This window comes from Vombatus ursinus, unplaced genomic scaffold (genome assembly GCF_900497805.2).
Source record: "Vombatus ursinus unplaced genomic scaffold, bare-nosed wombat genome assembly UNPS02012622.1, whole genome shotgun sequence".
NCBI classification, from domain to species: Eukaryota; Metazoa; Chordata; class Mammalia; order Diprotodontia; family Vombatidae; genus Vombatus; species Vombatus ursinus.
Window position 1 is genome coordinate 513235 of NW_020952400.1, and position 17776 is coordinate 531010.

The following is a 17776-nucleotide window of genomic DNA, read 5'->3' on the forward strand; positions in this document are numbered from 1 at the left end:
CTCAACCCCGCTGACCAGGCCGGCCGCCAGCCTCCCTCAGTGGAGGACACCCTCCTGGCCTCTGACCAGCTGGCCGCCAGCCTCCCTCAGTGAAGGACACCCCTCAATCCCGCTGACTAGGCCAGCTGCCAGCCTCCACACCATTAGGCAGAACAATTCTGAGCCCATATGTGAGACTCTGTTCCTTTCATCGCCTCAGATCAGGTCTGAGGGGCCGGGACCCAAACCTGACACCCACCTGTCTCCTCTCAGGCGAGGGCGAGCACTCGGGGCTGACTTTCTGGGCTTCTGCCAAGAGGCTGTCAAAGAAAAGCTCGCAGCTCTTGGCTGGGCCGCCATGGAGGCTCTGGTCCTCGGCTCCAGGGTCACAAGCCCTAAGGGAGGAAGGAAGGAATTGAGCCTCTGGGCAGCTCAGGCTTCGTGGCCAGTGCCTCCAGCCATCCGTGCCCCCACCAGACTGGGACGGGAAACCCTTGAGGGTGTGGCCACCCCTCATGACTCGGCCCGAGGAGGTTGTCTCTGGGCCCTTCCCTTCCCCCCATGACACGGTCATCACACCCGACTCTGGCTGTCTTCGGGGATAGAGGGCACCTCCGTCCGAGGCGGGCGGCCCCTGGGAAGCGGCTGCTTCTTGTGAGTTGTGTGTGACCATGGTGGGGGGATAGCAGATGGCGAGAATCATGTGTACAGGCAGAGGAAGCGCGCTGCCGGCAGCGAGGGGGCTCTGGGTCACAGGCTGCTCTGCCACCCTTCACTTCTCATGTCCCTGTCTGGGGCTACACTTGGCTCCATGACGCCCCTGCCGGCTGATGGGCAAAGCTTCCCTGGATCGAGGTGGAAGGACACCTCCTGCCTGGCGTAATGACGTTTGTAGAACAAAGATCCCCCAGAGACGACTGGGGGGCGCTGGAGAGAGGGCTGGGCCTGGAGTCAGGAGGACCTGAGTTCAAATCCAGCCGCAGACACTTCCTAGCTGTGTGACCCTGGGCAAGTCACTTCACTTCTATCTGTCTCAGTTTCCTCAGCTGTGAAATGGGAACCATAACAGCACCTCTTTCCCAGGTTTGCTGTGAGGATGTAACTGTAAAAAATGCTAGCACAGTGCCTGGCACATAGGAGGGGCTATATAAATGCTTATTCCTCTTTCCCCCGTGAGCCCAAAAGACTTTGAATGTTCTGTGTTACTGGTAGAATCTGAGTGGGGTAGGACCTCAGAGGTCACGGAATCTAAAATGGGGGAAACCGAGGCAGGGAGAAACAGTCTGTCGCTCTCACACGGGTCCTCAAAGCCCTGCCACCCCTGGGCCTTCTCCTTCCAGGAGCAGAGACACTGGTGCCACAGCCAGTCTGAAGGACACAGGACCCAGCACAGCGCCTGAGGGCTGCAAGATGGGAGGGCAGGGGCAGAGGGGAGACCTGAGCCCAGTGCTGGGCTGCGCCTTCTTCACTCACCAGTCTTCTCGGACGCTCTCCAGCTTTTCCGCCTCTTTCATCCTTCTGGCCCAGCTGCAAAGTTGAAACAGGAAGCTACAGACAGCAACAACAGCAGCACCCCCCTTCCCAACCCGGCCACAATCTATCAGACCAAAAACGACGTGCTTCATTCCCCAGCAAAATGGCCAGAGGTTCAAAGGAAGAACTGAAAAGTATTCGTAATCACAAATAACAAGAGAAATGCCCATCAAAATCACACCCTGCAGACTGGCAAAGACCGTGCAACTGTCAATGATGGAGGAGCGGAGGGGAGACAGGCACACTGATACATTGTTGGTGGAGCGGTGACGTGGTGCCACCATTTGGGGATTATGTATATAAATCACCTAAAATGCTAGAGACTCTGGTCCTTATGGGTTTATTCCTGTGATGAGAAATTCCCTTCATACACCAACACATTTATTTATGTAGGCAATTGGGGTTAAGTGACTTGCCCGGGGTCACACAGCTAGTACGTGTCAAGTGTTTGATCTGAGGCCAGATCTGAACTCAGGTCGTCTTGACTTCCGGGCCGGTGCTCTATGCACTGTGCCACCTCGCTGCCCCTGCCAATGTATTTATAACAGCACTTTTTGTAATGGCTAAGAATTGGAAACCAGGTAGCTGCCTACTGATTGAAGAGTGACTAAACAAGCTGTGGCGCTGTCAGAGGTGGCACGTGTGACAGACCCAGAGAATCACCAGGAAGAGCTGCATGAACGGATGCAGAGGGAAGTCAGGCGAGCCAAGGAAAGGATCTCTGTGGTGACAACGATACAATGAAAACGGAAAGAAAGATGGCGCACCAAAAGTGCAAAGTGAATGGTCCAGACTTAACATACCGATTAGTTTGGGGATTTTTTTTCTTCTTTTTTTCTTTAAAATATTGTTTGTTCTATGGGCTGGCTCTTGGGGAGGGGAAGGGGAGGATACCAGGGAAAACTAGGAGGATGTGAGAAAGAAAAGGCCTCCAAAAAGACGCATTTTTAACAAAGCGCAGCCACATTCCTCCCCCAGCTTTGCTGGGGAGGAGGGTAATGGTGGAGAACCTTGGACAGACAGACAGACAGACCCTGCCAGACTCATCGAGGGCAGGTAGGCTTTGCTGAACTGCCTCCTCCTCCCCTTTCTTTATTCATTTTTTATTACAAATGACAGGTTATGGAGGATGGGAGGGTATAGTTGGTAATAAAAGTGGTATGAAATAAAAGCTATTACTAAGAATTTTAAAATTATAAATACTCTTTTTTTTTCTTAAAGGGCTGTTTCAGAATATCAGCTTGCTGTTGGTGCCCACCCCCGCCTTATCTCACTCGACACTCAACAGTACTTATTAAGGGCCTGCTATGCAGCACCCTCCCTGGTAGTGACCCAAGCCTCTACTCCCACCCCTTTCCAATCATGAAATCATAATCCAGCCAACTCTGGTCTGCTTCCTGAAAAGGGAGCAAAGATGTGTCTGATGGGTCCTTTCTCATTCAGAGCCCACCTTCTTCCCCAGTCCACTCCCATCCCTCCTTATATGCTGTTTCTCCAAGTTAGAAAGTGTACACCTCGCTTTGTTTTTGTAAACCCAGCAAATGTGAAGGGCTGACTATGTGCAGACCCGTGCTAAATGACAAAAAGAAAGGCAAAAACAGCCCCAGCCTTCAAGGAGCTCACAGCTTCAGCCTCACCCTAACCACCTGCCTAAGGTCTTTTTTTCTTTTCTTTTAAACAAGGTTTTTGTTTTTCTCTTCATGGGCATCACTTGCTTTACTGGTGTATTTCACAGAAACACGGGGAACTCCAAAAGGCCTCATGCTGCCGCCTCATCAGCTCAGGGGAGGTGTCAGGGACTGGCCTCTGGGTAGGAAAGGGAGGGTCTAGAGCCATGCAGGAGCCTCTCCCTCCCCCCTGCATGGGAGGATATGGAGGTGAGGGGGACCAGAGGAGCCTGTCCAAGGCAGGCAGTGGTCAGAGCGACCCTCAGAGCTCGATTAGGGACAGATGAGTCAGGGGACCTTATTTATGAGATTGCTTACAGAAACAGAGAAAAGTTCTCAAAAGAATTGCAAACCAGTTACATATGAAAGATTGTTCCAAAACACCAATGGAAACAACCCTGAGGTTTTACCTTAAACTGAGCAAACACACAAAGATGACAAAAGATGGCACTGGCCAAGAGCAGAGGTCGGTAGGAGGAAGGGCACACTGTGTGCTTTGCCAATGTCCCTTCTCTGGGATCAGAGACACTGCTGGCAAGTGTCCGCATCGCTCCTCTGCTGCCACGTCCGCACCTGCTGCCAGCGTGCATGCTGCGCTTCACTCTCATCCTCTCATCCCCTGGAGCCATCCAGGCCCTGGAGAAGGGGCCTCTGCCTTACAGCGTCCCACACCACTCTGGGCTGGACCATCAGCTCCAGATCTTCTCATCCACTGCTTTGTGGCTCCTCTTAATGGGTTATCTTTCCCCCTTCTTCCCTCACCTTAGAAGGGAAGCCTCTTGAGAGCAGGGAAAGTCTTGTTTCCTTGTATCCCCAGAGCTTAGCACAGTGCCGGGCACACCATGAGCACTGAAGATGTGAAACAGAGGAGCGGGGACGCCACTGGCAGTGGGCACTCACAGGAGGCTGGAAGTCTCGGTTGGGGTTCAAGGTTAGAGGGGAGAACTGAAGGAGGATATGAGGCCAGAGGCACCGTCCTCCATACCCAAGGCCTAGAGGTGATTACAAAAACTAAATTATTACCAAAAAAATGCCCAGTCAAAGGAGAAAGAATCCAACGATAGACCATTGCTATGGGAATAGAGAAGCCAGGGGTTCATCTTCAGAGGAGGATTCTGAAGCAAAGAAACTCTCTCCTACCCCAAAGAGTAACATCAAATGGTCACCTGCCCAAAAAGAATTCATAGAAAAACTTTAAAAAGACTTTTAAAAATCAAATGAAAGAGACTGAGAAACAACTAAAAAAATAAGAACAATCCAAGAAAAACAAGGAGATTACGAAAAGAAAGTCAACCAATTAGAAAGGAGATCCAGAATCTTAAGGAAGAAAATGACTCCTTGAAAATCAGAATTGGGCAAGGGGAAGCCAATAAAGTCATAAGAGACCAAGAAATAAAACAAAATACAAAGAATGAAAAAATAGGGGAGAACGTGAAACATCTCATAAGAAAAACAACTGATCTGGAGAACAGATCAAGAAGAGAAAACAAGAATAATTGGATTACCTGAAAGCTATGATCAAAAAAAGAATCTTGATACAATAATACAAGAAATAATTAAAGAAAATTGTACTGAAGCATTAGAACAAGAGGGGCAGGTACAAATAGAAAAAATGCACCGATCACCAACTGAAAGAGATCCTACAAGGAAAACCCACAGAAATATCACAGTCAAATTCCAAAACCTCCAGCTCAAGGAGAAAATATTATGTACAACAAGGAAAAAAAAACCAATTTAAATATGACGGTACCACGATTAGAATCACACAATGTCTAACAGTGGAGACACTAAAATATGGTAGGTCTTGGAACACTATATGTTGAAGAGCAAAAGACTGGGGTTCTAGCCAAAAATATCATGCCCAGCAAAGCATAATCTTGAATGAAAAAAAAAAAAGGACATATAATGAATTATTACACTTTTAGGATTTTGTTTAAAAAAACAAAAACAAACCTGAACTTAATAGAAGATTTGACATACACAGACCGAGAAAAACATAAAGTACCTACCAAAGACTAATTACGAGGGACTCAGTAAGGATAGACCTTTTACCTTTTATGTATGTAGAATGTAAAACGTGTGTCCGAGATTGTTATTAGTAATTGGGTTTGTAAGAAAAATCGGGGTAGACCTGAACATGACATGACTTTCAAAAGTACAACTGTTTAGGAACAGCTAAAAAGAGTAATTATTTTATACAAATGAGAAGTGAAAGGAATTGGATGGGAAGGAGGGCTGGTGGTCCTGGAAAGCTACTTTCATCAGGAATGGGTTAAGGAGGGAACAATACATATATATCCAGAAGAGTATAAAAGTCTTCTAAATTCAGTAAGAAATAAAAATGCTAAGGTGATAGGGAGGGCTCTTTGGAGGGGAGGTTTAGATTTATGGGAATGGGAGGATAAGGGAGGGATTGCTGGGGTCGGGACAGGCCAAGTAGTAGGGGGGCAAGGTAGCGAGTACAAGGTCAGGAGAGATAGGAAATAAGAGATATACAAAAACATAAAATAAAGATCAGGAGTAGGATTTGTTAGGGAAAAAGGAGCAGGGGTGGTAATCATGATCTTGGACAAAGTTAAGGCTAAACTAGATTTAATCAAAAGAGAAAATAGGGAAATTACACTATGTGTCAACCATATTTATCAACATTGTTTTGGACTACTTAAAACAACTAGATGGTATAAGGTGGGAATACTGTTGCAGTGTAGGAAACGATGAGTTGGTGGACTTGGAAAAATATGGAAAAACTTGGACTTCTGAAGGAAGAGGTTATCCACCCTCAGAGAAACAGAGGACAAATAAGTATAGCATGGTCTTAGAGATGCGTAGGAATGGGTGTGTCTATCTGAGTGTGATTATAGATATCTAAGTATATGTATGTGTGAGTAAGTATGTGTATATACAGGTATACGTGTGAATACGTACATCTTTGTGTGTATATGTATACATACATGTATATGTGTATATATGTAAATATATCTGTGCTTAATTGCAGCCTTCTGGGGGGAGGAAGGGGGAAAAGAACAAACTAAAAAGTGCACAGAGGGGAACAAAAGAAAACTTACAAGGAAGCAAACAGAAGGTGGACAGCTCTTAACACAACACAGAATATTTATTATAAAGGCTTTCTTGAAATGGAAATTTATTGCTGTACATTTTGAATCTTCTCTCACGCTGTGCTGTGTAGATGGTAATGCGTTTCTTTCTTTCCTGGGTGACAAAGAAGACAGAAAGAATGCAGGGCCAGGAAGACAATAAACAATGCCAATCATGTAAACAAAAAGAAAAAAAGGCTGGAACTAGATTCTGGATAATCATGACCAAGATTGGCTCTGGAGGAGAGTAAATCAAGGAATAAAAAAAAAAAAGATTTACAAAGCACTTTACAAATATGATCTCATTACCTTGGGAGCTAGATGCTATTGTTATCCCCATTTTCCAGATGAGGAAACTGAGACTGAAAGGTTTAATGACTTGCCCAGTGTCACACAGCCAGCCAGTGAATGTCTGAGGTGGCATTTGAACTCGTCTTCCTGGCTCCAAGTCCAGGGCTCTAGTTACTGCCTCACCTCACTGCATTTATTCAGGGCCTGTTATGTGCCAGGTACTATTCTAGGCACTGGGCATACAAATATAAAAGCAGGATGGGTCCTATCCTCAAGGAGCTTCCATTCTTGACTTCATTTCCTGCCTTCTCTCCTTTCTCCCAGTCTCTGACAAGGAGGTGACCGTTCTCCCTGCAGAGATGGGTCGGTGGATTTGCACTTGCATCTCGGGCAGTGCTAGGGGAGAACTCCAAATGGGAGGCACGGAACTCTCCCAGGAGAGAAGGGGGCAGGAGCAAAATGTCCAGGAAAGCTGGATGGGCTATGAACCACCTTCCTCCCTCCTTGCAGGGCTGAAGGACCACGGATGGGGAACACAGAATTTACTGCCACATACAGTTGACTTGTGAGTTAGTTCTGCTTTTTTTTCCCCTGTTACAATGGTTGGCTCCCTGGGAAGGGGAAGAGAGGGATATATTAAGAAACAAGGGTGAGGTGAAAACAAAAGATTAAGAAACCAAGATTAAAAAAATCAGGCGAAATGAGGCTAATAATAGCACTACCCCGGCAGGGCTGGGGTGAGGATCAAGTGGGATAAGATGAAAGCCTGTAGCAGGTCAGCTGCTAGGGATGCTGGGGGTGGGTGTTGGAGGCTGGGGCAGCTCAGGGAAGGAGGGGCGGTGCGGTGCGGTGCAGTGGGGGTGGATGGGGCCAGTGCTGAGGCCTCTGGGGACAAGGAGTAGAGCTGCCCCAACAAGAAAATATGCGGAAGTCTAGAAGGATGAGTTCCCAGGAAGAGTCCATGGACTCCAGATGGAGTGAGTGCCAAACATGGGTCACTGTCTGGTGCCTGGGACACAAAAGCACCCAGGGGGGGACAGAAGGACAACAGCAGGGACCTTCAGAACCTTATGAAATAGGTACTCCAGCCTCGGGGAGGCTACAGGCTCCCAAGGCACAAAGCTGAAGCCAGCCCCTTTCCACATTGCCCCAGACCATCTCTGGCCATCACCTACGTGAAGCTGTCACAGCCCCAGTGCTAAACCTTGCTGTCCATGGTGCTGATCCAGCTCTCATAAAATACTGGGCAAGTCCTGAACACAAGCTAATGAGTGGGAGAGAGTGAGAGCGAGGTGGGGGGGGGGAGGAGAAGAACTCTTTGGAAAAGAAAAAAGCCCATCTAGTTATACACTGAAAAATCATTCTACATAATTACAACCTTTGATGTATTTGAGAAAAAGAAAACACCAATAACTCAACCCAAAATAACGCACACGCTTTTCCAGCAAACAAACATCTGACCTCGGCAGGTGAGGGCTCCTTTGGGCGACTGCTCTGTGATTCAGATGCATGAGCTTTTTCCACCCCACCCTCTGACACTCCAACCAACTCATTAACTTCAGCAAAGTGCAAAAATGGTGACCCCAAGTGTGAGAGGCCTGGAAGAGATGAGCTCTGGGGAAGCAGGAAGGCTCTTCCCTAGTCAGCCAGGACCACACCCATTTGGGAGAAAGAATAAGAACTCTGCCGCTTTCATGATGCTCCTGAGTCAGACCCTCCAACAGGCAAGGCCCATGGGACATGCTTCCTTTCCTACTCCTCAGCTATTCAAAATGTGATTTTATGACCTTTAGCAAGATCTGCACAAAAGCAGGTAAACCCAACTGTCTTCCAGGTATGGACAAAGAAGGAGGAGGAGGAAGATGGAGTTTCCATCCTGGTCTGACCACTAGCCTTCTCTTAGTGTTGGAGCCTCACACAAGCACTGGCATTTATTAATCCTACTCTGTGATTGGGCACAGAGCTCAGAGGAGCCTCTGCTGGGCTCAGGAGCAGCACTAAGGGGCAGTGGGGTGGCTGAGCCCACCTGCACTGGTCTCACACTGAGGCCAGGATCCTGCAGAGCTGCTTCTTCTTCCCTGACCCTCCAGACCACCCAGACCCATTCTCCAGATTTGGCCTCAAGGCTTCCAATCTGGGCTAGCATCCCTTCTCCCTTTTTTGAGTGCGGTCTCCTGCCATTAGAATGTAATGTCCAGGAGAGCAGGGACTGTCTTTTTGCTGCCAGTTGTACGCCTAGCTGTTGGCACTGTGCCTGGCACATGGTAAGCACTTAACAAATGACTTCTCCTGGGATAGCTCCTGGGGACTAGAGGCTCCAACGCTGCACATGGCATCTTCATCCTCCTCCTTTGTTCTGACCCTGGAAAAGAGCTGGATTTTCTTGCTTTTGTGAAGATCTTCCTGAGGTCATAAAATCAGACTCTGAGGCAGAACAGGCCCTTTGCACTGGCTGACCCAACTTCCACTGGACACCAAGTCTGGCTCTCTGCAAAGTCCTGTTCTCTGAGGCCAAGCAGAACAAAGCTAAGCCCTCTTCTATGGGGTGGGCTTGCTCCCGACAAGTTGAGAAGGATCTCACCCGCCCATTAAGCCTTTTTTCCTCCAGGCCAAATCAAAGTCCCCTGGATTTCCAATAATTCCCAGACGGGGGTTAGGTCTGTTTGTTCTCCGAGGGACCCTCCAGGTGGACAATGTCTTAGCTAACACAAGACATTCTGAATATTCCGCTGCAGAGGCTGAGGCTATGGTTTCCTCTTCCACTGGCCTCTTGCTCCTAGCCTCATAGGAAGAGGGGAGCCTGAGGCAAGCATCTATCCATCGGGGCTCAAAGGCCTCACGAGGGCCTGGCTAAGCTCAGACAGCCCCATTGCTGGCAGGCCCCTCTTCATCACAATAAATCTTAATGCAATAACTTTGTGTTCCCAAGTGTATGGTTTTCACAGGGAAAAGTAAACCTGGTAGAAAGGAGTGTCTTGGACTTGTCATTTACAGAACCACAGCGTGAGGGTTGAATCCAAGAGCGGGATCCCGACCTCCGTAAGAATGAAACCCTCCAAATGCCAGAAAGCTTGAAATGCCACCAGAAGGAGAGGCAAGAGGGCACCATGGAAGTCTTTTGGGCGGTGGTGGGGGTGAGTAACTTGGTTAGGCTGTAATTGAGGCAAGCTGAGGGCTGCTGTGCACAGGACGGAACAGAGAGGGGACAGCTCTGGGCCATGAAGATCAGTCCTCATCCTACGGATGTGGCCAGGACCAAGTGGCAGCAGCTCAGAGCCTTTCCTCAGGCCTCTCTCTAGGAAGTCCAAATGACCAGGGCTTCTGTGGCTGCCACGTCACACCGTGGGCTCACACTGAACCAACAATCTTCTTCAGAACTGCCACGATACCCCCACGGTCACCTTCACATTAATTCCCACTGAAATTCATCCGTTAGGGTCAGTCCAGTGTTTTATCCTGTCAAGACGGCTTTGGATCCTTGTGGCCATTCTAAGTGATGACCAGTTGTGTGACATCTAGGCTCTAACACAGGTTGCTGATAAAACACCTGAAATGGGCCATGCACAGATTCCTGGAGCCCTCCACTAAACACCTTCCATTTTTGTTGCTTTTCAGTTGTTTCAGCTGTGTCCAACTCTTCCGTGGGTGACCCAGTTGGAGTTTTCTTGGCAGAGATACTGGAGTGGCTTGCCATGTCCTTCTCCAGATCATTGTGACTTGCCCAGGGCCACATAGTTACTAAGTATCTGAGGCTAGATTTGAACTCAGGTCTTCCTGACTGCACTGGTACCCTTCCACTGCACCAAGTGATTTCCCTAAAGTGAAGGTCTGACCATGTCACCCTCCTGCTCAAAAAACTCCAGTGGCTCCCTGTGGCCTCCAGGATCAAATACAAAATGCTCTGCTTGGCACTCCAAGCCCTTCATGACTTCCCTCCCCTCCCCTTTCCAGTCTTCTTACTGAAGGGTACGCCCTTCAGAGCCCCGGCCTCCTGGCTCTTCCTCGAACAAGACCTGCCCTCCCCAGACTCTGGGCATTTGCTCTGGCTGTTCTCCCTCCTCCTCTCTGCCTGCTGGCTTCCTTGGCTTCCTTTAAGTCCCAGCTAAAATCCCACCTCCTATAGGAAGCCTTTCCTGATCTCCCTCCTTCTGTTAATTATTTCTTGTTGGTTGGTTGCTGTCTTTTGTGCTCAAGGAAGACCAAAATGACATGACTATGTTGGGGTCAAGGTCCAGTATGTCTGCCTGTGGCTGACCAGACCAATGTGAGCTTAGAAGGCTCTACCACAGGTTGGCCACATGAACATTTGGAGTGGAGATGACACAGTAGCTTCTTCTGAGCCGTGCTGGGTAGCTCTGTGCCAGTGTCTCCTATGTCATGTAATCAATCCCAAAGTTCTTCAGAGAGACCTTGAGAATGTCCATATATCACTTTTTCTGGCCTCCATGTGAGTGCCTGTCTGAAGGGAGTTCTCTGTAAAAGAGTCTTTTAGATAAACACATGTTTAGCACTCCACCAACATGGCCATCCCATGCTGAACCCTCTGCAGTAGAGTTTGAACGCTTGGCAGTTCACCTCTAGAAAGGACCTCAGTGTCCGATATCTTATCCTGCCAGGTGATCTTCAGAATCTTTCTAGGACAATTCAAATGGAAGAGATTCAGTTTCCTGGCATGGCGCTGTCCAGGTTTCACAGGCATACAACAATGTCAGCGCAAGGGCTCTGTCGACCTTCAGCTTGGTAGTCAGTCTAATACCTCTTCTCTGCCACACCTTCCTTAAGGACCTCCCAAACACTGAGCGAGCTCTGGCAATGCGTGCATCAACCCCGTTGTCAACGAGGACATCCCTGGAAAGTACACTGCCAAGATAAGCGAACTTACCAATGCATTCAAAACTTCTCCATTAGCCAGTGGTTCCACAGATGGGTGGTGTGGTGCTGGCTGATGGGGCATCTGTGTTTCTTGGTGTTAATTGTTAGGCCGAACTTAGCACAAGCAGCAGAGAACTGATCCATGCTTTGCTGCACCTCAGCTTCAGAGGCTACACTGAGTGCACAATGATCTGCAAACAGAAAATCACGCACCAACTCTCCCTCCATTTTAGTATTGGCTTGAAGACTTTTCAAGTTAAATCACTTACCATTAGTGTGGTAGCCGACCTTGATGCTGTTGTCATCCTCATTGAAGGTATCTGACAACACTGTTGAAATCATCACGCTAAAAAGTACAGGAACAGGCACATAGCTTTGTTTCACTCCACTGGTAACTGGGAAAGTGTGAAAATATCATTCATCACACAGAACCTGGGCAAGCACGCTATTATGAAACTGGAGTATAGTACTGATGAACTTCTCTAGGCAACCACATTCTGAAATAATTTCCCACAAGCCCTCATAACTGACAGCATCAAAGGCCTTGGTCAGATTGACAAATGTTCTGTACAGACCTCTGTTCAGCCTGTGGCATTTTAATGGAGCTGTCAGGCAGCAAACATCTCATTGATCGTTTCTCAGCTCTTTCTGAAGCCACCCTGGCTCTCAGGTAGATGACCACCTTCCAGGTGAAGGACCAGCCCACTGAGGAGGATTCTGGCAGGAATCTTGTCAGCAATGACTAAGAGAGAGACCTCCCCCCCACCCCTGCCTGTGATTGTCCTAGGACAGGACAATCGATTTCCTTTGCCTTTACAGAGATGGACGATGGAGGCATCCTTGAACTCCTGGGGGATAGCCTCCTCTTGTGATATAACCCAGAAGATTTCAGTCAGCTTTTGTATGAGCAATGGCTCTTCTGCCTGGTAGCTCTCAACTAGAAAAGAATCAGCACCAGGCTCTTTGCCACATAAGAGGAGCCTAATGGCCTTCAAGACCTCTTCCTCATTTGGAAGTCTGGCTAGACAGGGACTGACTTCAACATGGGGTAAACAGTCAGTGGCCTCAGCATTGAGTGATCATGGTCTGGTGAGGACGCCATGGAAGTACTCAGCCCACCTATCCAGGATCATGTCTGTATCACTAATCACTGTGGCTCTATCAGCGCTGAGTAGTTGAGATGCACCAAAGGTCTGTGGCTCATAAATAACCTTGAGGACATCATAAAAGCACTTTGCATTATCAGCATAAAACTGAATTTCAATTGCCTTCTTACTGAGCCAAGAATCCTGCATCTCTCCAAGCTTCACTTGTACTTTACTTTTGATGGAATAAATGCTGCCTTCTTAGAGACAGATGAACTATCCTGCTGGTAAACCCTGTGGAGTTCTTGTTCTTCATTTAGTAGCTTCTGAATTTCCCCATCACTTTCATCAAACCAGGCTTGGTGTTTGTGAGTGTTCTGGCCCAGATGAGCCAATGCAGTGCTATACACTGAGTCTCTGAAAGCCGCCCACTCCTTTTCTGCTCCACTGCTGCCAACTGTGTTGTGTGTTGGCTCAACCTTCCCTCCAAGTCAGCAACAAACTGTTCCTGCTCAGAGAAGCACAGATTAGAATCTGTTGACATTAATTCTTCTGGCAGTCATTCTGTCTTGGGGCCACTTCTGTTGAATGAGAATGTTTAGCTTGGACAGGGTAAGTCTATGATCGGCCCAGCCCTCTGCACCACACATCGCTTTCATCACTCTCACATCCTGTCTCTTCTCCTTACAATGACTAGTCTATTAAATGCCAAAGTTTGCCTCGAGGACACATCCACGGAATTTCATTGTGTTTAGGTAAACAGACGGTGTTGGTGATAAGGTCATGAGATGCACAAATTTTCAGTAGTTGCTGATGCTGTTTCCAACTCTATTCCTCCCTAGGACTCCCTGCCAAGTCTGGTAGTCTGAGCCCACTCTAGCATTAAAGTCACCCAGAATAATAATCTTGTCCTCTTTCGGCACATTGATGATAAGGGTCTCCAGGTCTTCATAACATTTTTCTTTGACCTTATAGGGTTAGTCATGGTGGGAGCATAGGCAATGATGATGGTGGCGTGGTGTTTTCCTGCAAGTGGCAATCCTATTGTTATGAGCCTGTCGATCACTCCTTTGGGAAGCAGACAAGCTTGTCGACTAGAGCAAAGCCTACACCAGCTTCATGGTGTTCCCCATCACTCTGTTCACTCCAGAAAAACTCGTATCCAGCTCCAACTTCAGTAAGCTGGCCTTATTTGCCAGCCTTGTTTCACTCAGGGCTGCTATTTGGATACAATACCTGCCGAGTTCTCTTGCAATAAGATCTGTTTGTCTTTCAGGTCTACTGGATTTTGTGTTGTCCATAAGGGTCTGCACATTCCATGTACCGATGGTGAGTAGAATCATCTTTGCAGAAATTTTTGTATGATTTTTTTTGTGTTTTGACAGCAGGGTGGGATCCCTGCCTGCCATGGGTAAACAGGTCTGGGTTAGTTTCGGTGAAGCTGGCAATTTTTAGGGCACCTTTTCTAGCCCCTTCCTTGTGCTGGAGGTAAGCAAAGTGGTCCTTCAAAAAGGCTGCTCAGAGGGGCAGCTAGGTGGCGCAGTGGATAGAGCACCGGCCCTGAAGTCAGGAGGACCCGAGTTCAAATCTGGCCTCAGACCAAACACTTGACACTTACTAGCTGTGTGACCCTGGGCAAGTCACTTAACCCCAATTGCCAAAAAAAACCCCAAACAAAACAAAACAAAAAAAAGGCTGCTCAGACACCCAGGGGGCTGCCAACCCCACTACTGCTTCAATCCAGTGACAGCCTGGGCTGCCTGTGTGCAGGCCGTGACTTCAGCTCCCAATGTATCCGCACCTGTGGCTTTGTCACTTGTCTGTAACTCCAGGACTTTGAGGCAGGTAAAATGATAAAATGGTGTGGGTGATGTCTTTTGATTTGTGCATAAATTGGATTTAAGTGAGGAAGAGTTGCTTGAAATTATGGGCCTCGCTCTCTCTTCCTGAGTCACTGAAGTCCAGTGGCAGGACAAAAGTCAAGACCGCTCGGGATGCAGTGGATGACCCCGGCATCTTTGATGTCTGACCAGGCTCTAAGTGCTCCACAGCACCTGTTTCAGCCCCTTCACGGCCAGTGCAACAAAACGTTCTCATCCACCTATGCCTCGAGGGGAAGTCTTCACATGCTTGGGGGAGATACCCCCTAACTCACCAGCGGGTTTGAGGTCTGTCAGTTACCCTCAGCCTGGGTCAGCTCGTCTGCTGACACAGTTTCCCAGGGTGTGGCCGCTGCACATGCTACAGCTTCTTGGAGCCCCAGGTGAGAGTTGGGTGAATCAGGTGGACACCGAAGGTGGAAAGCAGCTCTCACACAGAAGTGCTAGTCTTCTCCAAACATCCCTGAGCCCCGATTATTTCTTATACAGCTAGACTTATGCATATGCGTTTGCTCGTCTCCCCCGTTAGATCATCAGCTCTCTGAGGGCAGGGACTGTCTTTTGCCCCTTTTTGTATCCCCAGCAGTTAGCGCACACAGTGTTTGGCACATAGTAGGTGCTTGACAAGTGTTTATTGACTGACTGACTCCTCTTTGGGTCTGGTCATTCCAAGCTTTCATCTAGTTATGTTATCTACAGTCTAGCCCATACCTCTCTTCCCTCTACCCCCAACAAGAATAGCACGAGAGACTTGATAACAATAATAATAGCTAGCATTTATATAGACTTTAAGGTCTGCAAAGAGTTTTACAAATATTTATTTCATTTAATCTAATGAAATGCTTTAATGAAATTTAGGTAAGGTACTAGTAAAAGTTCACATTTAGAGAAATTGGAGAGTGGAAGGTGGAATAACAGTTGGCAGAGAACCCTGAACCAAAATAGACAATTTCAGTTCTCTGAAATTAAAAAGTTTGACACCAACAAAATCAATGCACCACAGATGAGAAGGAAACTGACAATTGGGAAAAAAAAAAAACAAACCTTGCCAATACCCGTAAGAAAGGCCTAATGTCCAAGATACATATGGACAAATATAAAAAATAACATAAACACAAATATAAAATAAATACACTTGTATACACGCATATGCATATGTGTGCATACATACACACATACATACACACATACATGTATGTATGTATACATCCAAGGGCCATCCCCAATAGATAAGGGGTCAACACTTCTTAGAAGACTTGCCAATTTACTAATAACCACCGGAAGAGAAATGAGGGAAGTGGACATCAGTAGAACACTGACATGTCCCACCAGGCCCAGCAAACAGTCAGAGAGGGCAGAAGCCGAGGGACAAAGACATGCTGTTGGTTGGAGTGACAAGGACCCAAATGCCCCCTTCCCCCTCTGATCTCAAGATTCAGAAGATGGACAGACAGATGTCAGACAGATAGGCAGACAGTTTCTGAAGGGACCCAAAGCATCTACTGTCAGTGGGGGAGGAGCTTCGAGGCCTGTGCTACAGAGAAGCATGTCCTCTAGAGAAGCTGGTACTGTCTGGGGGGCTGAGCAGAGCCAGGAAAAGGGTATTCTGCATGGCGACACCAGAAATGGAAGGAGCCCCCAAAGCCGCCGCATCTAAGGATGCAGTCTGTTCTTGAACCAGAAAGGAGACTTGAGCACCTCTTTGCCTTCAAGGCAGAGGTGGGGGAGCATGGGTGTGAGATGCTGAATGCATGCTTAGTGGCCTCTTTTCTTTTGCAGTCCTCGTTTTAAGAGAGGCATCCCTGGGCAAAGAAGGACAGGAGGGATGCATTTGAAAATGAGGGTGCCAGAAAAACCAAATCTAGCAATAAACTCATTTCAGGTTTCTCCTCACTGCCCCCCCCCCACCCAAGGCAAAGATGAGAAAAGGAGGAATGGGGGAGGGGTGCAGGCAGCCAGGGCCACGGATGCCCTATTGGAGGCGCTACGCACGCCCAGTTCCTTGGAGTAACCCTATGACTGCCACTCAGTGCCCCTCCCTGCTGCCGTGGCCTCCTCTGGGCTGGAAAACGTGGCACCTAGAACCCACACCACTCCAGGGCTCCCCATCCTGCAGTGTGCAGGACCCCAGAATCCTCCTCCTGCTCACTCCTCTTCTCTGGCTGTTCCTGGCAGTCCATGTCCCTCTGCCCCCATCTACAGAGACTTCCTCTGACCCGTCTGATCAGGAATTCCAAGCTCCGGTCTCCCTTCTCTAGTTTCCAGGGCTGTGCCTCCACCTCCCCACTGGCCACAGGCTGACAGCTCACCACTAGATTCCCTGCCTCTACTGTCCTCTCAATCCCTGTGGCTCCCCATGGCCTGGGGGGGGGCTGAGCTCCACACTTCTCAGGCCTCCCTTGGGGGCCCTCCCCAGGCTGGCTCCTGGGAGGTCCACTGGCCCGCCCCCAAGCCCGCAGCCGGGGCAGGGGCACCACAGCTCAGAGGAGCAAGCCTGGGCGAGGAGGTCGGGGGGGCACTCTGGGGTAGGGGGCGTGCCCAGACCCTGCTGGTGAGCTCAGAAGGAGCTAGAAGGGTCCCAGGAGCTTCGGGGGCAAACTGGGAAGGGTCCCCGGGCTCGGGTCACACACAGCGACTGCCGGGCTGTGCACCTACCCCTTCCTTCCCCCGGCAGCCCCCTTCTTACCCCAGATTCCTCCCCGACCCCCCTCTCCCCGGTTCGGGTCACACACAGTGACTACGGTCTGCTGGGAGGGGTCTGTGCTCACCCACCCACTGAATTCCTGAGAGCAGCCCCCTGCTCACGCCTGGGGCCCAGCCCCGACCCCTGCCCTTCTCCCAGCAGCCCCCTCCTCACCCTAGATTCCCCACCACTCACCCCCACCGCCCCAGGCCAGGTCGGCCCTGGGGCCCGGCCCCTCCTCCTCCCCCCAACAGCCCCCTCCTCACCCCGGGTCCCTTCTCCTCCCCGTCCAGAGCTCTCACCTGCTCGCGGCCGGCCGCGCGCGTCTGCACCGCCGGGACTCCTGCCTAACTCTCCAACCAGATTCTCCAGACCCGACCCTTCCTCCTCTTCCTCTGGGTTCCGGGCTGGACGTGCACGAGCGTGCGCAGCCCCGGCGGCGGGAGCGAGCGCCGGGCCAGGCCCCCGCGGGGGAGGGTCGGAGGCCCGCGACCGTCGGACCGGCAGCCGGGGGCGGGATGGCCCCTCCTCCCCCGCTGGGATTCAGCTCCTCGCCCCTCGCCCCGAGTTCTTGCCCAGCCCGCCGGAGGAGTCTTCAGCCCCGGACGAGGGAGGGCAGGCCTGGGGTGACCCTCGGGCCGCAGGCTCAGGCCAGGCCAGGCTTGGCTTCCTGCTCTAGGCAGGGCAGGGC

General features: G+C 49.5%; 1 protein-coding gene across 2 annotated transcripts in view; it reads right to left on the reverse strand.

Annotated features, from left to right (window-relative positions):
• UBXN2A (UBX domain protein 2A) overlaps positions 1–17502 on the reverse strand; it is a 26087-nt gene extending 8585 nt beyond the window's left edge. Inside the window, exons 1-4 of one of the 2 annotated variants that reach the window (XM_027858033.1) lie at positions 17388–17502; positions 11707–11832; positions 1453–1506; positions 239–374 (exon numbers count right to left, since the gene is read on the reverse strand). In XM_027858033.1, coding sequence (XP_027713834.1) covers positions 239–374; positions 1453–1493 — 177 coding nt within the window. In that variant the 5' untranslated portion in view covers positions 1494–1506; positions 11707–11832; positions 17388–17502. The remainder of the gene's footprint in view (positions 1–238; positions 375–1452; positions 1507–11706; positions 11833–17387) is intronic. The other variant, XM_027858032.1, reaches the window with a different exon arrangement.
• Between the last annotated feature and the right edge of the window lie 274 nt (positions 17503–17776).